The 25,851-nt window shown below is 41.5% G+C and overlaps 1 protein-coding gene and 1 pseudogene across 2 annotated transcripts in view; one reads left to right on the plus strand and one right to left on the minus strand.

Moving 5' to 3' along the window:
* Nucleotides 1-310: 310 nt before the first annotated feature.
* LOC308435367 (cyclin-dependent kinase 4-like) lies at nucleotides 311-3,930 on the plus strand (annotated as a pseudogene). Its single transcript has 2 exons — nucleotides 311-404; nucleotides 3,017-3,930. The product of its transcript is annotated as a cyclin-dependent kinase 4-like (transcript).
* A 2,278-nt stretch (nucleotides 3,931-6,208) lies between these two features.
* Nucleotides 6,209-25,851, minus strand: part of LOC308435368 (putative sperm motility kinase W) — a gene marked incomplete at both ends in the record, with an annotated part of 59,516 nt that continues 39,873 nt past the window's right edge. Inside the window, one exon of the mRNA XM_080942632.1 lies at nucleotides 6,209-7,106. Coding sequence (XP_080798758.1) covers nucleotides 6,209-7,106 — 898 coding nt within the window. The remainder of the gene's footprint in view (nucleotides 7,107-25,851) is intronic.

Below are 25,851 nucleotides of genomic sequence, written 5' to 3' on the forward strand. Positions count from 1 at the left end.
TTCATGATGGCTGAGTGCCACATGGTTGCTCTCAATGTCCTCAGTTTCATGCCTTCTTTCTCTGCAGGCTCAGCCAATCAGAGCTGTCTTCTCAGGGACACTGTTTCCCAACCACCAGGACTGGGATGCTAACTCCATTTTCATTACTGTTCTTACCTCTTTTGATATGGACTTACCTCACCACCTTCATCTTCCTGAATGCAATGGGCTCTGTCAGTCTGTCAGCCCCTCGGACAAGGCATGTGTATCACACTGATGATCCTGGGATCTAGCACGTAGTGAAATCCTTGCACCTCACTCTGGTTATTGAATGGCAACTGACAAAAGAAGAGATCACACCACTTCAAATAGTCTAGAAGCTGGGAACACATCTCAGAGCCAGTCTTCACCCTTGCTCCTTGTGGGTAAGAATGAAGTCAGACCTGTGAAATGAAAATGGCTTCCATGGTGCTAGAGGAAGATTGGAGTAGGCACAGTCCAGGAAGTGACTCAACAGGTTGCAAGGCAAGAACTGAGAGCCTAGCTCTGGCAGACATCCCACACTTAGGAAAGAATTGCTAGGAAATGCAGTGACAGATGTCAGGGTTTCACCCACTGACTCATCTGTAGAGGTCCTTCTCTATTGTCCAAATTTTAAAGACTGAGAAGGAGGGCTGGGTGAGTGTCAGAGAGATAACAGTCCTGTCACTAGGAAAACACCAGCTTGCAATGAAAAACTGAAGAAAAGATCAGGGGATGCACCATGTAGCTTCCAGATTGGCCTCACATTAATTTTTGCATACAGCCTTCCACTGTCACAGGTATATCCTCCTTTTTGCCTCCTCAGTGCCAGGAGCTAATTGTAGGGCCAAGTCTCCTCTATGGATACAAAGCAATCATTACCTGAGTTTCAATGGCAGAAAAACCTTGTCAGCGGGTACTCCACTAAGACATGGACTTCTGCGTGAGATGGTGACATCACTGCAGCTTGAAGTGAAGGGGAACATGTCCATCCACACTTTCATCTCTAGGTTCACTCATACAAGCATTAGATTTCTCAGGAGCTTCTGTTGTCTGTGGGAACCATATCCTAATACCATGTCAGCACAGGAAGGAAATGTCTTCCTCTTGATGGAAAGAACAAATGGGGGAAGGAAGAGAAACAAGGGCCAGCTTATGTGTTCTATGAGAATGAGAGTTGCTTGTTCTTGGGGTACAGGAATTGAAGGACTGTGTATCAGATGGTTTGGGCAGCTATCAAAGAGGCCCTGTTCTTGTATGTCATTTCTTATATACCTGTTGTTTTACTGTTTTAGCATGCAGAACAAAAGTGTAGAAATCCAGTCCTTTGTTTATCTATAGATGCTGGTGTCAAGGCTTGGGAGATGTTCCACACTGGTATCACAACCACAGAGTTCGGGCCCTTGGTGTTCCTCTGAACTGCAGGGAGACTTTGAGGTGGCCCATTAGAGACTTGATCATTGTTCCTCTTCCAGGCACCAGATCAACACTATAGATTCCATTTGGACACTTGTCCCTGTGTAAAACATCCTTCCTTATTTTCTGCATAACTTGCTCAGGTAGCAGAATTTCAGTTTGTATTTCCAGTTCAGTGTTGTTATTTTGAGATGTGATCCTTAGCAACAATGAACCACAGGCCTCATAGTCAGGAATCCATGACCATCCTGGACTCACATGAACAAGCTTCTGTAGCACAGCACCATCATATGCAGAGGAGACACTGAAGGAGAGAGAGGCATTGGATGTGAGGTGACTTAAACACAGGGCACATTGGACAGTGGCAGGATCATCCCTGTTGAGAATATACTACTGAATGTGACTTTCCTTGGAAGATTACAACTAGGATAACTGCCAAAGGGCTCAGGAGAACAGGGAACTGGGACAAGTTCAGAGATGAGAGAAGCAATGGACCCTTTACCTTTTCCAGAATGACTAAAAACTGCACATGAGACGGCCAGGGACTACTAAAAATTGTCAAGTCCATTGACTACTGGATGTCAGCATGTTGTGTGTCTGAAACATAAAGGAACACCCGGGACTTTAGGATGGAGAGAGGAGAGTTCAGTTGTGCCAATGGTCTTTGTCTCATGCTGACTCTGGGATATAGAGAGTCCAGACCCTCTATTCCCTGTCTGAATTTGGTTCAGGATGACTCTAATGACCACCATGTGCAGATAAAGACAGCAGCAACAAGTCCTAGAACTGAAACAAATGGAGAATAGAATTGACTGGGGGAGGGAAAGTGGCTGAGCCTCCTAATAGATGCATGAGTTAAAAGGTGAAAGGAGACAAGTTCAAGTTCTTCATTGTTCCAAGAGTGAGGAGGAGCTTACACCCTGAAGTGTCTTGCATGCACGCCAGTAAGGGACTGCCTCTGTCCCTCTGGGTTGGATACTTTTCTGACAATTTGGTCAAATTTAAGTCATACATTGTTTATTTTAAATTATGCCCTATTCATTTTCTCGACTCCACCTGATGTACATTTTCCTCATTATTTACTGAATGTAAGTGTTTAGGAAAGTATGGATTGGAGCTTAGCTGGGAGTAGGAAACAGGACACAGAAATCATAAAGAAGCCAATAGAGAGCACCCTTCACGGCCTCTATTGTTGTTTCTGTTACTAAATTTCTACCTTCAGTTACTATACTTGACTTCCCTCAGGATGGTTGTATGCATGAGTTTTAAGTTAAAAACCTTTCCCCACAGCCAAACACACCCCACTGTTCTCTCTGTTTCTTTCAGCAATGTAGAGGGAAAGGCTTTGATAAACACCTTTTGAATTGTAGCTCCAGATGAGGGCAGTCTTATCACAGAAGTCTCATGGGAGCTTCCTACATTATTAAAAAAAAAATCTCAGCTGGGTACAAAGCCTCAGGTACTGGCTCCCAGGCCCAGATAAAAGCACACCTTCATTGCCCGTGGCCAAGCTTAAGATCCCCTTCTACATGAATGGCGACCATTTGATATGTACCCATGTCTGGTGTTGGTGCTTATGGGATGGTACACTAAGCCTGAGATCCCCACAGTGGCCACTGTGTGGCCTTCAAGTATTTGAGAGTTCCTAATGGAACAGCAGCTGGGAAAGTCCTTTCTCTCAGCACCGTTCATGAGGCAGCCTTGTTAAAGATGATGAAGATCTTTGAACATCCCAGTGTTGCATGGCTGATTGATATCTGTGCTACTTCCTGAACTGATGGGGACATCAAGTTAATCCTCGCATTTGAACATATATATCAGGACATGAGGACATACCTGCACAAAGCAACGCCACTATGCTTGCCATTTGAGACCTTTAGATCTGATGCACCAGTTTCTAAGTAGCCTCCCTTATATTCATGGAAACTGCATTGTTCACTGGGAACCGAAGCCAGAGAACATTCTAGTGATAAGTAATGGGACAGTCAAGATGGCTGACTTTGGCCTAGCCAGAATGTTCAGCTTCCAGATGGCCCTCGTGTCTGTGGATGTTACCCTCTGGTGCTGGGCTCATGAAGTTCTGCCGTCTACTTATGCAACACCTGTAGGCATGTGGATCATTGGCTGTATCATCAGAGAGATGTTTCAACAGAAGCCTCTCTTCTGTGGAAATTGAAGCTGACCAGTTGGGCAAAGTCTTTGAACTTATTTGATATCCTCAAGAAGAAGACTGGCCTCCAGAGGTATCTCTTCCTCAAGGAGCCTTTGCCCCGAGAGAGCCTTGTCCAGAACAGTCAGGGGTGCCAGACATGGAGGAATCTGGAGGACAGCTGCTGCTAGAAAATTTGACCTTTAACCCACAGAAGCAAGTCTGTGCCTTCCGAGGCATCCCTGCAGCACCAAGACCTGCACAAGGAGGAAAGCGACTGGAGTGAGAAGAGGGGCTGCCTGCCTCAGTTTCCAGACACTTGGTGGGAGGACCTGGATGAAGTGGCAGGCTCTGCCTACTCCTGAGGCCGTGCAGAGTCCTCCAACTTTTTACAGAGATCATTTTCAGCCTTAAATGACAATCCCTCACTTCTCCTTATAGGTTTACCCCCCCGTACCTCCCTTTTTTCTACACTAAATGTCAAGTGTATTTGTTTTCTTCTCTTCCTGAATCATACTGGTATAGTTTTTATACAAGAAAAATAAAAGCAGACAATGAAGTATGGTCTTCAAAAAACAAAACAAAACAAAACAAAGTCCAAGATGAATTGTTCTACAGAGATATGGGATGGCAGGTGAAGGAGAAAAAATTAGCCAGATCAGTATAATCATGCCCCTTTGTAGGTATGACTGGCCTCCAGAGGTATCTCAATCTCAAGGAGCCTATATCCCCAGAAAGCCTCAGCTAGGGCAGTCAGGGGTGCCAGAGATGGAGGAACCTGGAGCACAGCTGCTGCTGGAAGAAGACTTAGTGTTAGAAAGATGGCAATGGTTAGGATGCAAATCTTCAAGATTCTTAGGAATAAAAGCCTTTTTGGATCATTCAAAAGATTTACAGCTTTTCTGTGCAAAGTGCAAAAGATGTGCTGTGTAACTACTCCCATCAAACCCACAGGAAAGCAGGTCACACAGGCTGAGTGGTCTCCATGATGGAAGCACGATGACTTTCTGTGTTCTCTAAACCTCAGTGCACGGTTCTTGAGCCCAGCAACGAGTTTCCTAACACTTTCAGGAAGACAGAAGCCTGGACTTTCTCTCACACCTGAAGCCCACTTTCTATGTCCGCCAATGGCACTGCTGTCAGCTACATACAATGTCCCAATCCTTCTGGGGCTGACTCTCAGGAGGATGGCTAGTTCAAATGTTGCTGCAGGTTTAGAGTGATACCTAAGGCAACTGGTTATTGTGAGAAACCATGAAGGTGCATCCTAGGTGAGCACATGTGTAGGAATCTGAATAGAGACACTTTGAGTGTCCTGTGGCCTGCACAGTAGCTGCCTGAGACAGCACATTTACTGAATGATTAGGTAAGCCATCAACAATGCTGCTGTGTCAGGAGGCTTCACATTTCTGTGTTCTGGAGCAGGCATTTGTTGTGCTCATGGGGAGCACATTTCTTCTTGTTGGTATCAGGGCAAATGATGGGAGGAAAGGACAGTGTAGAATGTGAGAGGTGAGTGTGCTGGGAGAGTCAGTTTGAAGTTCTGTTGCCTTGAGTTTGTTGACTGTGAAGATCCTCTGGCAGCTCCTCAGCCCTGGTTTCAAGATGGTTTGAAAGATTAGAATGCTGCTGTCTGCCTAGGCTCTGAATGCCACAGTGGAGAATAAGGTGACATTGAAACCATTTCATCTCTGAGCAATGTAAGACACCTAAAAACTGGGAATCCACATCTGATACCCAATGTAAGAAACATAGCAACAATGTGAGAATTCACAGGGCTTAGTACACTGTGCCTTCCAATTGAATTATAGAAAGACATTGATATGGCCACCTTGTACCTCAACCATTGTCACTATTTCAAGCACTAGGTCTCCAAGCATAATCTCTACCTGGATATTTTCCCGACAGACGACAGGTATACATGCCCCCTTTCACTCTGGCTGTACCCTCAGACACTTGATGGTTACTGCTAGTTCAGTTGCCTTAGATCCCACCTAGGCATTCTCCAAAAAGGTTTTTTCCTCAGATGTTAAGGATCAGGGTTTAATCCAGCTGGGATAGAAATAATTTCTGAAAATAAGCTTATAGCACCCTCTAAGAGTGTGGTAAACCTCTAGACCCTAAAGCATTAATAATTCAAGAGCTAAGAATGCAGCCTTGTGGCAATCCTTGGTATTTAAAAATCATTATGTTTAATCTTTACATATCAAGAAAACTTCGACATTTCCATATTACATTTATTTTATATGTATTTTATGCTTATCATAACTAGTAAATTTAGAGTACTATCAAACCTATAAAAATCAATTAAGTACTGAAAAAATATTTTCATATAGTTTTATGCACAAATGCTTTGAAAATCTGTATATTTATCTGTTTTTTTTTTAAATAAGTTTGTTTATTTTTTAAAAGACCTGAAAATCAATTGCAAATAAAAAAGAGAAAGAAAGAAATCTTGTCATCCCGACAGACTCCAAAAAATACATCTTTTTGATTTTTTTCCAATAAGAAGACATGAATAAAACAGAGACAATAAAATTCAGAGCTGAGATGCATCCCCACCTGGCAAATTTGCTTACCTTCTCATCGGGTTTTTCTCACTACCTCTTCCAGGGGAGCCATTTTTTTGGAGAATGGATGTTGTCATTTTTTCCTTCGTGCACAGGGAAAGCAGCAGATGTTGGAGAAGCGATTCCGTATCCACCTACGAAATTTCTTCAGTCGCCCAATCTTCTGACAGGGAGATGTTATTTCAATTTCAGAGTCTTGTGAAGTAGTCGGGAGTGTTTCGATTTCTAATACGTTGTTACACACACATGGGCCAGCCACTGCTCTTGAATGTGGGACACTGCTAGAAGCTCTGCTCTGCTTACAGGGGTAATGCAGAGCAATGGGAGGCAGGGACACACTCCTGGCCAACTTGTGTCCCGATGGTTTCAGTGGAACAGGCCCCTGCTCTCCTGAGGGCCTGATGTGGAGGAGGCCAAAGTTTGGCTCACTGGCCCTTCTCTTTAGGGGAAGAGTATGTGTTGGGGATGCGGATGGTGTAGGACAGGGATCCACAGCCTTGGCTGAAGAGGGAGATCCATGCTTATGCCCTAGGTCTACATGTGCTTTTAATGTTAGATATGCACCCATTGGTGCATCGTATTTCTTTTTGTGCAGGGAATTCAAAATCTGGATGGCATTGTATCCCATGCCACACAGCATATCAATGATTTTGAAGTCTGGGTCTATCTTGGTCGAGATGGTTATTTCGCACTTCCTCACCCATGGATGGTTTTCAATTTCTTCGATGGAAGGCCTCATCTCTGGGGGAACCGTGAGGACTTGGTGGATCAGGTTCTCCAGTTGTCCAGAGAGGAAACGTGGAACAGCATAGGACCCCGTTACAATATTTTTACTGATCTCTTTAATAGTCTTTCCTCTAAAGGGGAACAACCCAGTAGTAATGAAAAAGAGCAGTACTCCCAAACTCCACACATCCGACTTCTTTCCCTCATAGGGTTCACTTAATATAAGCTCTGGGGCAAAATATATTCTGGTTCCACGTGGTACTTTCAGTAATGTCCCAGGTCTGCATCTCCTGGCTAGGCCAAAATCTATTATTTTGATGTTACCTTTGGCGTCTCTTACTATGTTATCCGGCTTGATATCTCGGTGTACAATATCTCGTTGGTGGCAGAATTTTATTCCCGAAACTATCTGTCCAAATGTTTTTTTTGCCTCCTCCTCCGACAGTCGGCCTTGGTCTCTTACTATTTCAAGTAAGTTTCCTCCCGGGACATATTCCAATATGAAATGTATGTTACTTGCTGTTTCTAAGACTTGGAAAAGGCGAATGATGTAAGGATGTTGTAGTGTCTCCAATATTGCTCTTTCAGTCCGGATCCACCTGATGTTGTTCTCATTAATCTGTACCGTTTTGATGGCAACCTTGGCCTTGGTTTTCTGGTGCCAGGCCAATTTCACAGTGCCAAATGTACCCTGGCCAAGTAAGAAACCCACACTATACTGACTTCTCAAAGTCTCTGTTTTGAAATTGCTGTCCATGAGGCTGTTCCCTGTGCTCTGGTGCACAGTGGTTGTGAGATAATACAACCTGAAAATGAACAATCTAGTCAACTCTGAACGAGTCCCACAGGTCACCCAAATCAGCTTCCTGCTCTATCTGGACAAAACTCACAGGCCAGTCCACAGTCTTATACTGAGGACATTCACTCTTCTATCACAGTGGTTCTTTGTGAGGTCAGAGCATGAACTTCACCATGAAGATAGGGTTATCCTGCAGTGTGGCTGTTTCCTCTCTGAGCCACAGGGACATTTCTACTCTCATGAAAATGAGACTATCCTCTATCATCTTCTTCAGCAGATCAAAAGACAGATATTTACTTGTTTAGCAGTTACAGGCTGCAGAGGGCATCTGCTGCACAAGGGAAGTGCATTAAAGCTGCAGCCAGAGAGAGAGCTTTGGTCAGCTCTGCACCCTCCAGCTCTTTAGGCTCATGAGCCTCCAGTTAGAGGAGCAGCACCTGGGAGGTGCACTGAAGGTCCAATAAGAGAGCCCTTGTTTAGTCCTCTTCAGGTTATTTATTGATTAATTTATTTATTCCTATCACTTTCCAAAATAAAGACAGTTAATGATGAGTGCTGGGACAGTTCAGAAGCCTCCCTCTGCAAATAAGGAGGCCCAATCAAAGTGCAATGATCAAACAGGAAGGAAGCACTGGGACTCAGAGCAGGAAGGGCCCTGGACTCCCCAGTGGGAACAGTTTCTTCTTGCCTCTACTACTTTACCAAAACTCTTCTTCTTGCCTTTGTTCTGGGATCTGTTTCTTTTGTTGCAACCTCCCATTCTTCCTCTGAACTTTGTCTGAAGTTCCTCCTCCTCTTCACTGTTCCTGCCTGTGTTTCTGATAGTTCCTGCATCCACAATGCTGTCCCCTGAAAGCACCATGTCTGCCATCCTGCTTACCTCTGTCATCTAGATATTCTTCCAGAGTTCCTTCCCAATGATGGGTTCCTGGTCCCTGGATCAGGCAGGGCAGGGGCGCACTTTCTGTGTGCTCTCTGCAGAGATTTCTCTGCCCCCTGGCTAGTCGGAACCCCTTCTCCTCAGGCTTGTATCTCTGGGTCTCTGCTGGTCCTCGTCAAGACACCTCATTCTCTGATGAACAGCTCTGAACCACCATGTCTACCTTAGGCAGTACCAGTGGTTGCCACCAAGACTCGAAAATTGCCATTGAAACACCCTTCAGTGTGATTTCCTTTGGCTTCTTTGTAATGTAGCCATGTACAGACTGGACATCGTGCTTTATGAATGTGTTAGGCAACAGCTCCTTGACCTCCTCCTTTTTATCAGAGAAGATGGGTGTGTGCCATAGATGACCACTGTGCACTCAGATCACATCCCTAATCCTCACTGCCCTCTCTGTCCTGTGACACTTAATCTCCAGGTGTCCACAGTTATGGCTGCTTCCTGAGTCTTCATCCCTATCAGGTCCAGCTGTTTGTGTGCACATTTTGTGTATTTCTTCAAAACATTAAAATCCCATGAGGTCAAGTTTCAGAGAAAAGGCAGTGTTTGCGAGTTGTCTTCAAAAGCTTTCTTATTTGCCACACATAAAATTTCTTCCACCTGATTAGCAAAACCTGTATCCAAATAGTATTACCACAACCTGGGGTTTCGAACAGAAATCACCCCCACTATGCACTCCTTCAAAATGACCACCTTAGGTAGTTCCAACCGAAGAACAATTTACTGATAGCTTTTTGCTGATGTCACTGTAGCCTCTGGTCATTTGATTTGCTAGTTCTCTTCTAGGTCCAGGAATAGAACCTGAGGGGCTTGGCTTCACTTCCTCTCTTGTTGCAGACCATGAAGTTTCTCAAAGGAATAGCAAAGGAGAATGTCTTCTTGGTTACTGTACATGGCTAGGCAATTAATTCTTTCCCACTGTACACATGGTGGAGTGTCCTGGCTTGTGAAGGAAATAGGAAGTTCACCCCACAATCTTTAAAAGTCTCTTCAGATATTGAAAACTTAAAAGAGAGTTCTTTCTTTGTGCCCCATGGGTATTTCCTTTTCTGTCTCACTATTACTTTCTTCACTGGGAGCTTCACTGAGTTTGAGTTTGTTTTAGAATGGCAGAGTCCATTCCTCAGCCTGAGGATTTTCTATCCCACATTTCTATTGGCTTCCTTCCCTTTATTCTTTTCTTTGGTCTCAGGAATGTTTGCCTCTTGATGAGAAAGCTCCTTTGTTTGTATCTCTGGTTTTAGCAGTGGCTGCTTTCTTCCCAAGGGCTCCTTTATCTTCCTGAAAACTTTGCGTTTAGAAGCAGAGTTGTCTTGAGGCTCCACTTTCTACTCCTTTGCCTTCTTGTGTCTGTGTCTGTCTGTGTCTGTGCCTGTGTCTGTGTCTGTGTCTGTGTCTGTTTTGGTGCCTGTGCCTGTGCCTGTTCCTGTGTCTGGGTCTGTGTCTGTGTCTGTGCCTGTGTCTGTGTGTGTCTGTGTCTGTCTTTGTCTCTGTGTGTCTGTGTATATATATTTATGTGTTAACTACATCAAGCCATGAATATGAGAGATTTCTAATTTTTCTGAGGTCTTCTTTGATTTTCTTTTTGAGCAAATTGAAGTTCTTGTCCTAAGGATCTTTTACTTATTTGGTTATTTTTACCCCCAATATATTTTATATATTTCTGACTATTCTGAAATGTGTTGTTTCCCTAGTTTCTCTCTGAACAAATTTCTCATTTGTAGAGAGGAAGGATGCATATTTATTTTAGTTAATTTTATCACGTTGCTGAAGTTCTTTATGGGATATAGAGGTTTTCTGGTAGAATTTTCTAAGTTGCTTATCTATACTATCATATCATTGGCAAATAGTGATACCCTGACTACTTATCTGACAAGTTGTATCCCCTTGATTCCATTTTGTTGTCTTATTGCTCTAGGTAGAAGATTGAGGCCTTTTTGGATAGATACAGGAGAGTGGGTCTTGTTGACTTCTCATTCATCTTATTGGGATTGCTTCATGTATCTCTCCATGTTATTTGATCTTGCCTGTTGCTTTGCTCTATGTTGCTTTTATTATGTTTCAGTTTGTGCTTTCAATTCTCGGTCTTTCTAGTACTTTTAACATGAATGCCTGCAGTATTTTGTCAAATGCATTTTCAGCATCTAGGGAGAGAACCATGTAATTTTTTTCCTTTGGTTCATGTTTGTAGTGGGATAATTTAATATATTTTCATATATTGAATGACTCTTACATCCCTAGGATTAGGGCTAATTGATCGATTATGGTAAATGGTGTGTGAGATGTTTTCTTGGATTGAGTTTGTAAGAATAGTAATGTGTATTATTGGAACAACATTCATAATCAGAATTGGTCTGAAGTTTTCTTCCTTTGTTGGGTCTTTGTGTGGTTTAGGTATCAGAGTAATCATGCTTTCATAGAATGAATTAGGTATTGTTCCTTCTAATTCTACTTTAAGGAATGATTCTATTTTCTGGAATTCTTTTTTATGGAACACATGGAGTGTTGATATTAGGTCTTTCTTGTAGGACTGGTAGAATTCTGCTCTAAAGCCATCTCTGTTGGGCTTTTTGAGTTGGGATGTTTTTAATACCTTCTTCTATTCCTTAGGGGATATGGGACTGTTTATATAGCTTATCTGCTCTTGATTTAACTTTGGAACTTGCAGTCGTGAAAATAATATATTTCATCTAGATTTTCCAATTTTGTTTAGTACAGACTTTTGTTGTAGGATCTGATGATGTATTTGAATTTTCTGGGTTTCTTGTGTTACTCTTTTCATTTCTGATTTTGTTAATTTGGATACCTTCTTTGGGTCCTTAAGTTAGGCTAGGGATTTATCTCTCTTGTTGTTCTCAAAGAAACAGTTTTTGGTTTTGTTGATTCTTTCTTTCATTCTCTTTGTTGCTATTTGGTTGGTTCTGGCCCTGTGTTTGACTATTTCCTGGCATCTACTACTCTTGTGTGTGTTAGCTTCCTTTTGTTCAAGAGTTTTCAGATGTGCTGTTAAATTGCTAGCTTAAGATCTCTCTGATTTCTTTACCAAGGTACATAGTTCTATTAATTTTCCTCTTAGCCCTGTTTTCATTATGTCCCATAAGTGTAGGTATGGTGGTTCATCAGTTTCATTAAATTTCAGTAAGTCTATAATTTCTTTCATTATTTTTTCTCTGGCCAATTTACCACAGAGTAGAGAGTTGTTCCGTTTCCATAGATATGTGGGTTTTTCTGGTATTTTCATTATTGTTGATATCTAGTATTTGTCAGTGGTGATCTCATAGGATGCACTGGACTGTTTCAATAAACTTGTATTGTTTGAGGCTTGTTTTGTGACCAATCATATGGTCAATTTTTAAACAGAAACCATGGCCAGATAAGAGGGAGATATTTCTTTTGGTTTTAGGTTGAAATGTTCTGTAGACACTTGTTAAATCTATTCGGTTCATGACCTCTCTTAGTTTCATGGTATCTCTGTTTAATTTCTGTATCAAAGTCCTGGACATTAATGAGAGTGAGGTATTTAAGTCTCCCAGTATTATTGTGTGAGATTCAATGTGTGTTTTGACCTTCAGTAAAGTTTCTTTTATGAGTGTGGAATACTTTGTTTTGGGGCATCAATGTTCAGGGAGTGTTTTTTTCTTTCTTTTTTTCTCTTTTTTTTTTAATGTCTCTCTCCAGCCTCCCATGCTAAAGATGTACGAAGTATGTAGTCAGAGCCTAAATAGTTATTTTTGTGAAGAAGTTCCTGACACAACTCTCTCCACAGTATAGTGCTGTTCATCAATAGATTCTCTTGAAGCAGGGTAGGACCATCTAGAGAAAGGGCTCCTGGAAAGATCATTTCTGTTAGTGGAGATGATCTTATTTTGGTTTCCAGATCTCCTGTCCCAGGATTAATCATCACTGGTCATTCCAGCTTTAGGATGACCTACTGCCCTCCAGTGGTTGTCATTCTTGCCTGCACTTTCATGAATAGCTTAAAAAAGAGTCATAGGCACAGCCAGAGAGAGTCAGAAAGAGAACGAGAGGGAGAACTAAATATAATGTTTTGGAAACAAAGGAATAGACATTTAGTGTAAAGTTCTGTAAATAAGCACTTTATATATTTTTAATTTTATGCCAATCTGTGTGGCATGGTGAGAAATCACACTGTCCCATGAGATTCTATGGAGCAAACTAGGTGAAAGACCCTCATCTAGAGGACCTTTACCTGAGGAGACCCCAGGACCCAAGAACCAGCTGAGACCACTGGATGCAAGTCACAAGAGGGTTTATTGCTCCCACACAGGTGTCCGTGGGTGACAGCCTATTTGGAGGACTGGCACGCCGGACAAAGGGACAGTTTTCTTTTCATAGGGCTTGTGGGGCAGATGTGAGGGACAGAAGCAGAAGCGTAGTTACAGGGTTCTAATTGGTTAGTTTAAATGTGGTCCAGGAGTGAGTCTAAGGACACGGTTCCAAAGACACTGCTCCTGGTGTCAGCTGGGGCTGCAGTTTTTCTGAGAATAGCTGCTTTGGGCTTCTCTGAGAGCAGTTGCCTTATAGGGCTTATTTGGGGGCTTTCTGTTCTCTGTCTGTTGCAAGCTGGCTGCCCATCAGTATCTTGTTTGGCCACCTGGGTCCATGACCTGGCCCGCCCTGTGTGCACAGCCTTGAAGAAATGGCGTTATTGTTGCTAAGCGGGGGTCTTTCATAGGGGCTACATTTCATCCACTGAACAAGCATTTGTCCATGCAGGAAGAATATATTTAATCAAAATGGACAAAGATAACCGATAAGTTAATCTTGAATTTCAATTTATTCCTATAAGATGATATGGGTGTGCTAGCAAGACAATGCAGTTGAAAGACAGGATGCTCTTTCACAGGGCTCACATGGTGGTTCCAGGCCCTACATTGTGGCTAACAACATCTTTAATCTCCAGGTCCAGTGGATGAAGACATTCCTCTATTGTCCTCACATACCAAGGGCTGGAATGGCTTGCCATCATGTAGGCAAGGAAAACACTCATTGATGCCAAGTGAAAATTAAAAAAAAAAAATTAAAAAGTAAAGAAAAAACATAAGTTCCTGCCTTAATGGGCAGGAATAAAAGAAACATTGACTACTAGAAAGCAAACAGGTTAAGAGGAGGACATGTCAGTCCTATGGCTTTTTCCTGGGTACTCCCCTTCTTGTCCACATTACCTCTCACCTACAGAAAAATCTAACAAAGATCAATTAGTGCTTGTAGAACTCTTGACCTCAAGACCTGCTTTAGTGCCAGTCCTGACTTCCTTTGGTGATGAACAGTGATATGGAAGTGTAAGCTGAATAAACCCCCTTCCTCCCCAACTTGCTTCTTGGTCATGATGTTTGTGCAGGTGATAAACCCTGACTAAGACAATATGTTCAAAGGAGCCAATCATAGGTCTTCCACAAGAGCAATGAGAGCTCTTAACCACATAGTCATTTCCCCAACCCTGTTTTCTTTCTTTTTTTTCTTTGAAAATATATGCACATGTATATATGGTGAGTTTATTCCTTCTGTATCTTACTCTCTTCTTTATTATGAACATATTTTCTGTTCTTTTACAACTTTATTTTACAAATCAAAGACAAATGTACAGATTTTAAGCATTTATGCATAAAAGTATGAGAATACATTTTTGTCTGTACTTGATTTTTTTTAAAGATTTGATAGGATGCATTACAATCTTAGTAATTACAATGAGCATAAAGTACCTGTAAAACCAGATGTAACCTGGAAATAGTCAAAGTTTTCCCGGTGTGTAAAGATTAAGCATAAAGGTTTTTCCTCTTCTTTTTTTTCCTTTAATTTCATATAGTCTGTGGGTTATTTCTGGGGTGTTCAGAGCTTTCTGGGGTTAGTATCTAATTATCAGTGACTGCATATTATGTTACTTCTTTTGTGACTGGGTTACCTCATTCAGGATGATGTTCTCTAGATGCATCCATTTTCATAAGAATTTCACATTTTCAAACCATTGGTCCCGATTTTCTTCATAGACAATTTTATTGGATATTTTATGTCTTTACAGTACAAATGTTATCCCCTTTCCCTGTTCTCTTATCCTGTCCCCTGGAGGCTCATTGTAACCCCCTCACATGCTTCTGTAAAAGTGCTCCCAATCCCAGTCACACAATCCCACCTCAACCACACTGGCAAAAAGGTGCCTTCACAGACAGGACCATGGGCTTCTTCTTCTATTGGTGCCAGTCAATGCCATCTTATGCTAAATATGTCACTTGATCCATGGATCCCTCCATGTGTACTCATTGGTTTGTTGTTTGGTACATGGGAGCTCTGGGGGTGGGTCTAGTTAGTTGATACTGTTTTTTTTTTTTTTATGGGGCTGTAAATCGCTTCAGCTACTTCAGTCCTTTCTCTAACCTTTCTCTAATTCCTCCATTAGGTCTCCTTGTACAATTCAATGATTAACTGCAATCATCCTTATCCCTGGAGACATACCTATCAGGCTTCTATCATCAAGCATGTCTTGACTTCAACAATAGTGACTGATTTTGGTGGCTGCATATAGGATAGATCTCGAGATGTAGCAGTCTCAGTGTGACCTTTCTTTCAGGCCCTGCTCCCATTTTGGTCAATGTCATTCGTCCTGTGAGTATTTCTTCTCTCTTCTGAAAGGGACTGATGGATCCACATTTTGGTCTTTCTTCTTCTTGAGCTTCATATGGTATGGGAATTGTTTCTTGGGTATCCCAAGCTTTTGAACTAATATTTATTAATTGGTGAGTACATACCATGGATGTTCATTTGTGAATGGGGTACCTCACTCAGGATGATGTTTTCTAGTTCCATCCATTTTCCTAAGAATTTCATGTAGTCATAGTTTTTAAGAGCTGAGTAGTATTCCATTGTGCAAATGTACCATATTTTCTGTCTTTATTCCTGTTGAATAACATCTGGGTTCTTTCCACCTTCTGGTTATTATAAATAAGGCTTCTGTGATTGTAGTGGAGATCATAATCTTGTTAAACGTTTCTGCATCTTTTGGGTATATTTCTAGGAGTGGTATAGTTGGATCCTCATGTAGTACTATGGCCAAATTTCTGAGGAACCACCAGAGGGATTTCCAGAGTGCTTGTAGCAGCTTCAAATTTAACCAGCAATTATGGAGTATTCATCTTTCTCCACATCATTGCTAGCATCTGCTGTCACCTGATTTTTTTTTCATCTTAATTATTCTGACTGGAGTGAAGTGGAATCTCAGTGTTGTTTTCATTTGCATTTCCCTGATGACTAGGAATGTTGAATCATCCTTAGGTGCTTCTCAGCCATTTTTTATTCCTCAGTTGAAAATTTTTTGTTTACCTCTGCATCCCATTTCTACTAGGATTATTTTGTTCCCTGAAATCTAATTTCTTGAGTTCTTTGTATATATTAGATATTAGCCTCGATTGGGTGAAGGATTGGTGAAGACCCTTTCCCAATCTGTTGATTGCTGTTTTGTTTTATTGACATTCTTTGCCTTACAGAAGTGATGCAATTTTATGAGGTCCAATTTCTTAATTCTTGATTTTATAGGATAAGCCATTGGTATTCAGTTAATGGAATCCTCCCCCATGTTCATGTGTTTCAGGGTCTTGCCCAATTTCTTTTTATCAGTTTTAGTGTATCTTCTTTATGTGGAAGTCTTCTACCCACTTGAACTTGAAATTTGGATGAGGATAGTTGCATTCTTCTACATGCTGACCTTCAGTTAAACAGCACCATTTATTGAAAATGCTTTCCTTTGGATGATTTTAACTCCTTTGTCTAAAATCCACTGACTATATGTATGTGGATTCATTTCTGGACCTTCAACACTATTCCACGGATCTTCCTGCCTGTTTGTGTATCAAGACCATGCACTTTTTATTATGTGGATCCTTTCAGTCCATGAGCATGGAAGATCTTTTCATCTTCTGAGATCTTCGTCAATTTCTTTCTTCAGACACTTGAAGTTCTTGTCATACAGATCTTTCCTTGCTTGGTTAGAGCCACAACAAAGTACTTTATACTAATAGGGACAAATGTACAGGGCAAGATTCTGATTTCCTCTTCCCACTCATGTGTTGGAGCTCTTCCTAGCTTATTTCTTTTCTGAGCTATAGTAAACAGTGCAGCAATGAGCCTGTATGACTGAGTATCCCTGCTTCATATTGATGGATCAAACAGCAGTCCCATTTTACTTGTTCTGAGGAAGTTTCCTCTTTTACACGGGAGTCACTGATGATTGTGAGTCACTACTTGTGTGCTGATACTGCAACCCAGGTTGTTGGCATGAGTAGACAGTATTTTTCACTCTTGAGGTGTCTCTCAAATTCTTACAATGTAGGGCTCATGGATGGCCTGATGCATGACTTGGATCTTTAGTCAACATTTGGTTAGAGGCTAAACTCAGGTATTTTATTAGAACAATGATAGCTCTTAAAAACTTAACCATTTCTTTTGCCCACAAATGTTCAGAAAAGGTTTTGCACATGAATATTGTGGAGTATATTTCTTTTTTACCTCACTCACCTCCCTTTGTCACCCACTTCCCATCACATTGGTTCCATTGTCTCCATATTACACAAGATTACGTCACCTTTATGTATGTATGATGACTTAATATGTTCATATAGAATTCAGGACTGTGGCTAGTTTGATATACTTAATGTGATTTTCCATGACTGCTTCCATTGTCCAGATAATGACTTCTGCTAATCCCATCTTGTATGTGTACTATATTTCATTTGTCCACAGCTCTGGAGATGGGTGTCTGGTTTCAATTGTTTGGTGTCATACTTCGTAGTGTAGTGAGCAATGATATGCAATACCTACCTCTGTGCTATGTTGGCATCCATTATATACCATAGAGTAGTACAGCTAGGTCATATTGACAATCTGTGTGTTCTGAGAAACCTGCATCCTGATTCACACAGTCACTAGACCAGCTCACATTAGCATTACCAGTGTCTAAGGCCCTGTTGTCTACCACATTACCAGCATTCATTGTTCTGTTTTTTTAGTAAACAATAATTTGGTTAATATTTAAAAGTTCAAAGGGCATGTCTCAAACATATTCATCTCCCCTTCTTCCAAGTGTTACCAAAAATGCATTGGCATTCCTACCCAACATCCTCTGTTTTGTGACATAACCAGAGGGGGTTATTGAATTCCAGTCCCAGCATGACAAATATGTTTCTGGTGGGCTGAGCCTTTACTAATTTCTCCTCTCTTGTTAAATCCTTACATTCCATTCTTTAGTTTAGCAACCAATTCCATTAGCTTATTTCACTCTGTCTTCTTTCTGAGGCTCCTACCCAGGTCCAGTTATCATAGAATTGAACTTCAGCAATCAGAATCCGCTTTTAACTCACCTATTTGCCATGCCCAGTAACAACAATCCAGTGTATTCTACCCATTGTAATCTTTTCCTGTTGAAAATCTGAGATATTGATTATTTGCTGCTTTGCCTGAGTGAGTCAGAAATTAGCCACTTTAAATCAACAGTGAAAAACATGCGTGTTTAAGTGTGCATTTGTGGTCTCAGTTTAATCCTGTTCCTGTAGTGAGCATTCTCTATTCCTCCTGTGTGTTGTTCCCTTCAAAACATTCCCTGTGAATATGCAAAACATAAATCTACCCACTGCATATAGGAAACAAAGAACATAGTATAGATACCACAAAGTCTAGCTTTGTGATGCAATGACAATTATTCCAAGGAATATGGAGTGGAAGGTGACTCAATGGAAGAGAGAATCAAAGACAGAATCATCATCAAAGCTAGTCCCTGAATGGGTTACAAGCTTACTAAAGCTGGGAACTTGGAGCACACTTCACAGTCTGAGAGTAGCTTAATAGGTAGATGAGTACCTGTTACAAGTAGCAGTTTGTTTAAACTTTTTTCAGGCAGCATGGCAAGAGGTGGTCTGGTTTCAGTTGTCTTTGTTCCTTGGTGTGTGAGAGAGACTCTGAGGGCTTTGGGTTGATTACATCCTGAAAAGAAGAGATCTAAAGAATCTGGTCAGTTTCAGGAACTTCCTGGAGCTATTTGGCATTGTTTCCCTTCCAGGTTAATTCACTGCAGAAAAGAATATTTCAATCTCTCAGGCAAAGGATACAGAAGACACATACCTGATACCACTCAACTCTGACAAGTTGTTTGGTCTTCCTCTTCAGCACCCTTTCCTATACTTCTCCTCTTCATATTCATATTCTTCCTCTCCCTCACCTTCCTGTTAGTTCCTCCTCCTGCTCCTTTCCTCATTCCTTACCTCCTCATCATGTTTCTTCTTGTCTTTCTCTCAGGTCCATATTTTATTACCCAATGAACCTAAGTCATGAAGTCTGGGTTGGGGATCATTGCCCTCTCAGGGATTGCATCAAAGAAAAGACTTTCCCTTTCCTATCCCCTGTCAAGTGCCAGCCATTTCTCACCTTGTAATTGGATTTCTTGTCCAAGTCCTCAGTTCCCTATTCATGAGATTCTTCCTGGTGAGCTTGCTTAGCTCTCATGCATGCTGTAACCATCACTGTGTGTTTCTACTTCTAACAACTTGGTGGTGTCCTTGATGTTAACTACAACTGTGGCATTTACAGTCTTTCTAGCTCTCATCCCAAAGATGTCTGAGCTTTATCCTGGTTGACATTATAATATTTTGGTGTATGTCTCTCTCTCTTTGTGTGTGTGTGTGTGTGTGTGTGTGTGTGTTTGCATGTGTGTGAGTGTGTGAGTGAGTGAGTGAGTGAATGTCCCTCCACATGCCACAATCCTCCTATCTTCCATTCCTCCCTGGTCCATTCTTCACCCTCACCCACGTTCTTCAATCTCAGGTTCAGTATTTTTCTGTGGAAGCTGTAGTATGTCACCATTTGCTCCACACATTTTTGCCTGCACATTTTCATTATGATGCCTGTTTGGCATTGTATGCTATTTCAGCTAAACTGCCAACACTGGAATTTCAATGGGACTCTTCTCTGGTATCTTATTGTCATGGAGATTATCTATATTATATAAATCCTGGAGTTCTGGACGTGTAGAACTGGCCACTTCATGTACTACAGTAGTTCACCAATGATCTAGATATTGGTGTGGGACAATTCAAATGCCTGGATCTGTGCATGAGAATTTTCTGAGTTTGTCATGTTGTGAGCTCTAGCCCCCTTCAATGGCAGTGCCTATGCAGTATTCCTTGCAAAGAGGGAGAGCTCTACCCTACTGCCTATGTGAGGTGCCAGTCCCAGTGTTTCAAGTATTGCAGTTAAGGAGGACATGGATGTTCCTTGACAGTGACCACAGGGCCATCTCTCCTGCCTGCCATAGATGTCAGTGGATGAATGAGCAGAGAGGGGTCTCTCCCTCATCTTTACTATTGCATAGTATACAAGAAGCAAGACCCTTGTGGGCTACTCATACACAATCTTTATGTACAGGGCTAGCTCTGATGAACTTCCCGAGCACGATCCGGGGCCTGAACTCCCCAGTGTTGTAGGAAGTGAGTGGCAGGGGCAGCTCTCTTGCTCTAGTCACACCAGAATCAAGTCTTGTCCTTGCCATAGGTGGTGAGGTACAAGGACTGAGCAGGGTGTCTATTTCTTTTCCACAGCACTAGATTGGCAACAGGTGGCAGCGCCACCTCTCCCACACTTTCTCTGACTGAGGGCACACACTCTCCCCAACTGTGAATATGGTTTATCATTGGAGCTCTTGCAGATGGCTATAAAGAATGCCACAAGGCACTCTTGTGCAGTACCTGACATACCCCATGGGGAGTTTTCCTGGACAGCATGCATATGATGATTCTTTTTAGCAGGAAAATCTCCAGACCTTGTTTGAAACAGATTGTCCTTGTTTTGCAGTCAGATACCCCACTGATGATTTTGAACCTTATGACTAGGCTAAACCAGCTATACTGACCAGTTTTTCTCTTTTGAAGAGTAGCTTTCTTGTGCAAGACCACTCATACTTGCCCAGAACACAGCTAACTTAAAGTTGCCCTTTTTCTCAGGGGTCTTACTAACTTTGGATAGTCATATCGCTCAGGAAAAAACAAAACTTGTACCTGGTTTTAGCCCCACTTGGTAACACTGACATTCCTCCCTCCTGCATGGTGAGTTCTGCTTCCCAACTATGACTTTTTGGTATTTGTCTTGTTTTAAACCAGAGAGTGAAGCCGCAAAAAAAGAGTGTATTTTCACCATTCCCCAGGCTTGTTTTTAACCTGGCTTTATGCCCAATACTTACCAGGATTATGAGGCCCCAGAAAATGTTTGTCCAGATCAAAATAGAATTTTTGGGGGGCTCAAAATGTTGCTTTTATTGTGAGGTTGGCCTCAGCTCTTGGGAATGAATCTTCAAAGGTTTAAACAGTTTGAGCATCTAAGTAGGTCCTGAAAACTGGAGATTGTTCAAAAGGTTTAAAACAACCATGAGTGTGAAAGAGAAAAGCAAAGAAATAATAAAATAGACCTCAGATTGAGAAGCCATAGATACCAGGCAAGAAATAGGACAGATGGATGACTGGTCCTATGACACTGACACTACAGAGGGTGTAATTGCTTGTTGAGTGGGCCTTTCTCTGTAGCAACAGCGATGGATTTACAATGCTCAAATAATCAGGCACTTTTTTTGGAATAGCAGCATATCTAGTACTGTTAACTTTGGCCTAGCCAGCCTGCTGCCAGACATTAACTTGACAGAGCCTCTTTGAGAGGACAGAGGAACTGTGGCCATCAAATTCCCTCAACCTAGATGGGGAGACATAAGGCAGTGTCTTTGTGATGCTGCACTGGGTGCAGACAATTTGTCTAGCCATGAAGCATTCTGGGGGAAAGATACATTCTACCTTCTTCCCCAGGGCATGTCACTTAAGTTCTAGCTGCTAGACCTTGTAGCTCAGCTCATCCAGATGGGAATAGCAGTTTGTTTTCAGCTTGTATTGGAGCCATGGTACCTCTTAGTGAATATCTCTTTAGCTGCTGCAGGTGGAAAAGACAAGCCCCATTATTTGAACATCATGCAACATGAGACCTGGAAGGATGGAGTGCTTCTTCTCCTAGGTATATGTGCACAAGACTGGCAGGCTGACATGTTTGTCAAGGAGAAGGTCTGTGGGCCTCTGACTATTGACGTGGACAGTGCACCTGGTAGCTTTTGCTATGGTTCCTCCCCTTGTTGACTTGGCATGGAAAGAATTCTCACAGGTCCTCTATCTACCAAATGTCGCTCACTGACCAGGGGATTCTCTATAGCTTCCCAAATAATGCTTAATATTAAGGCTTTGCCAAAAACATCTGAGGTTTAAAACCTAGTTATTAGAATTCTTTTACTGGGATACCAGACTTTTACCACAGATATTCTAACTCCCAAGACAGGAAGTCACGTAGAGTAGGTACTGATAAGATATTTCAAGTATGAAATGGATGTGAGGCTGGAACCTGAGATTACCTGTGTCTGTCAGTCTGTGAACAGTTGTATGACTCACAGTTTTGGCTCAGGACTCTTTATGTGGTTTATCCCAAATAATGCTTCACTTGTTCAGAAAAACATCTGAGAGGGGTCTTGGCTCTAATCTGTGTTTGAACAGAAAATGAGTGAAAGGATCACATTCTCTGATGATGAACTGGACTATAGGTTTTCTATCCTCTTGTCTGCTGGGCCTGGGGAAACTGGGTTTGGCATCTAATGCGTGGTATAAGGTCAGTAACCATATGGAATATTTTGGGCCTGTAAGATTTGGGTGGATTATTTGAAATCCCTCTTTATATGTCTCTGTATAGAGAGAAATAGGAAATTATTGCTTACTCTCCTGATCTTGAGCATGGTTGGATCTCGGAGCTCAAACAACTCTACCAAGTAGTACATCAATATCAATATCCAGAGTGCCATAAAACCTCTAGATGGATGGAACACGGATTAGTGGGTAGGGATGTATTTTCAAGAAGTAAGAGGATGACTCATACCCATGATTCTCACAATCATGCCGGGCTTGGGTTCCAATTTCTGTGTGGCTTCAAAAGGCTGTACCAAAAGGCAGCTTTGTGCCTTTTCTGAGATTAGACCCACCTGCCTTTTCTGGAGCCATTTTGTCTGCTTTTGTGAAAGTTTCCCTATAAGGCAGAGTCAAGTCAGGCCAGATTTATACTGGCAGATTTCCTAGTTTACTGAGGCATGGAAAGATAAGAGGGGATACACTTGAAGCTTATGTCCAGGAAATCAATTTTTTAATCTTGGAGGACAGAACAGGGAGAATAAAAAGGCCACCAGATGCTTAGAGATGTTGAATATATGTCGGCCATTTTCTCTGCTAGCTTGGGACTTCATTTCCCATGATACTTTTAAGTATAATTAGTCTCTGGGAGCACTGGGTCATCTGGTCAGCTGATGTTGTTCTTCCTTCCATTGCAATCCCCTTTCCTGCTCTAGTCCTACTGATAGCTCCCCCACCGGTGTCCCTGATTTCAGTCTGAAGGTTAGCTTCAAGCATCTACATCTAAATTGCTTTCCAGACCTTCCAAGGACCAGCCCAACCAGTCACTGTCAGAAAACACCTCTAGTTAAAGGCAACAGCATCACGTTAATGTCTGCAGACAGGATGGATTCACAGGTATGAAAGACCCTGGATGGCCCTTCCTATAGTTTCTGCTCCATTTTTTGTCCTTACTCTTCCTTTGGATAGGAATATTTCTGGGTTAAAATATTTGAGATGGGTGGCCCATCCCTTGATTGGGAGCCATGCCTATCTCCTACAGGAGTTCCTTAAAGGTCCTATCTCCATCATCTCTGCACATTTCGGCTAAAATCCTTCCCACTGAGTCCTAGGAGCCTCTCATTTTCCTGTTGTCTGAGGCCCTCCAGTGGCTATTTCCAATTCCTCAACACTCCCCCTCCCTAGCTACATATTATTTGATGTTCTGATGTTCTACACCTTTCTCCCATCTCCTCCAGGACCTCATTCTAACCCCTCATTTTCTTTGCCTCCTCTCTTTCCAAGGTCCTTCTCTCCCTTCACCTCCTGTGATAATCCTGTTACTCTCAATGCAGAACTGAAACATCCAAGGGAACACACAAGGTGAGCAACAGGACAACATCCTCACAGGGATCCACAAATTTCAGTGTCCCATCTCTTATGAACTAAAATCCCTCATGTACTGACTTTTACAGCTGCCCCAGAGATGGCACCTGCTAAAAGATATTCAGAAACACCATCATTCACCAAATATGAATGAGAAAAATTCACAGACTATTTCAAGTGAGACTTCTACAGGCCATACCATATTGGCCTTCTATGTCCTATGAATTTGGTATGACAACTATATATTCTGTGCCTCTATTCAGAAGTGAGAGGATATAGGCCTGGCGATATTGCACTGTGAGTGACCTTGGTGCTGAGAGGGCTGGGCAGAGCTCACAAAGGACTTGCCCCTGCAGCCCACAGTAGGGCCATACCTCTGACAGCAGATACTGGAAAGGATGATGGTGAAAGAGTAACACTCTTCCACTGTTGGTGGGGTTGTAAGCTGAAACAACCTGTCTGGAAATCAGTCTGTTGGTTCCTCAGAAAATTGGTCATAGTCCTACCTGAAGACCCAGTTATTCCACTACTGGGCATATATCCCAGAGACGCTCCAACATAGAGTCAGGACACATGCTCCACCATGTTCATAGCAGCCTGTTTATAATAGCCAGAAGGTAGAAAGTACCCAGATGTCCTGCACTAGATGAATGGATAAAAAGTTGTGGTATATTTACACAATGGAGTACCACTCAGCTATTAGAAACAATGTCTTCACGAAACTCCTAGGAAAATGGATTCATCTAGAGAATATTATCCTGAGGTAACCCTGTTCAAAAAAGAACAGACATAACATGCAGTCACTAATAATTAGATACTAGCCCAGAAAGTTCTGAATACCCCAGAAACAAGTCACAGACCATATGAATCTCAACAAACAAACGAAAAAGAAAAAAAAAAAAAAAAAAAAAAAAAAAAAAAACAACCATAGGCCATAATTGAAATCCTCATTCCTTCTTAGGAAAAAAAATTGGTGTAAAGCCCCCTTTAAGATGCAGTATACCAGGACCTTAAAACATTAATAATTCAAGAGCTAAAGGTTTAGCCTTGTAACAATTTTTGTATTAAGAATCATTATGTTTAATCTATATACAGCTAGAAAACTCTGCTGCTCCCATGTTCTGTTCTGTTCTACATGTGTTTAATGCTTATGGTAACTAATAAGATTTGAATGCATACTATCAAACTTCTAAAAGAATTAAGTACTGACAAAAAAGTATTCATATTAGTTATGTCAAAATGCTTTTAAAAATCTGTACATTTATCTCTGATTTAAAATAAATTTTTTTAATTAAAATAATAAAAATACAAAAAAGAATAATAAGGAAGTGCATCTTGAGGAAGAGCTATGTACCTTGTGTTGGTTTCATAGGTTCAAAAACCCAAACCATTCCTGTCCTGCCCAGGTTCTTCTTCCCACCAACACACACACACACAAACACACACATATACACATGCACACACACATGCACACTCACACATACACAGACACACACACATGCACACACACACACACACACACACACACTACAGTGCCTGGTGATCAACCTCAAGGAACTCCTAGGAATTGTATATATGACAGAAAACCCCTCATTTTGTTGAGAAGCCATGGAGAATCCAGGAAGTTAAACAAGGTAACAGAGGCTTCTTAACCCAGTGTTTCTTCTGCATTGCACCTATTTAAAACTTTTTCAGGTTCCTGAGAGTAAATATTTCATTGTCATGTTTAATTAAGAAAATCCATGAGAATGGCGCCTTGAATATTTGAATAATACTTTAATTATATCAATAAAATTGACATAATTTCATAACAACACAAGTCTAAAGAATAAAGCTAATCACTTTTGAACCCACCTATGCAAATACACAAATAGAAAGTTCCTCCTTGCTTTACTTGAAGATAGGAATTTGTAGCACTTTCTTTTACATTTTTTAATTTAGCATATACAGTTCAAGATGAACCAATTCTTATTAGTACATGTGAATCATCCACATATTTTTCAGTTTTTATAATATTTCCCATGCATGGAGATGCCATTGCTTACTCATCCATTCTACCAGTCATGAACAGACATGGTTTAAAACAGTGCTACAAGAAAAGCCTTCACCTCAGTCACCCATTCTTCAGGACATCATGGAACATGCCAGATAATGAGATTCCTAGAGAAAAATAGATGGATCAT

This window comes from Micromys minutus, assembly GCF_963924665.1.
Source record: "Micromys minutus genome assembly, contig: SUPER_22_unloc_1, whole genome shotgun sequence".
Taxonomy (NCBI): Eukaryota; Metazoa; Chordata; class Mammalia; order Rodentia; family Muridae; genus Micromys; species Micromys minutus.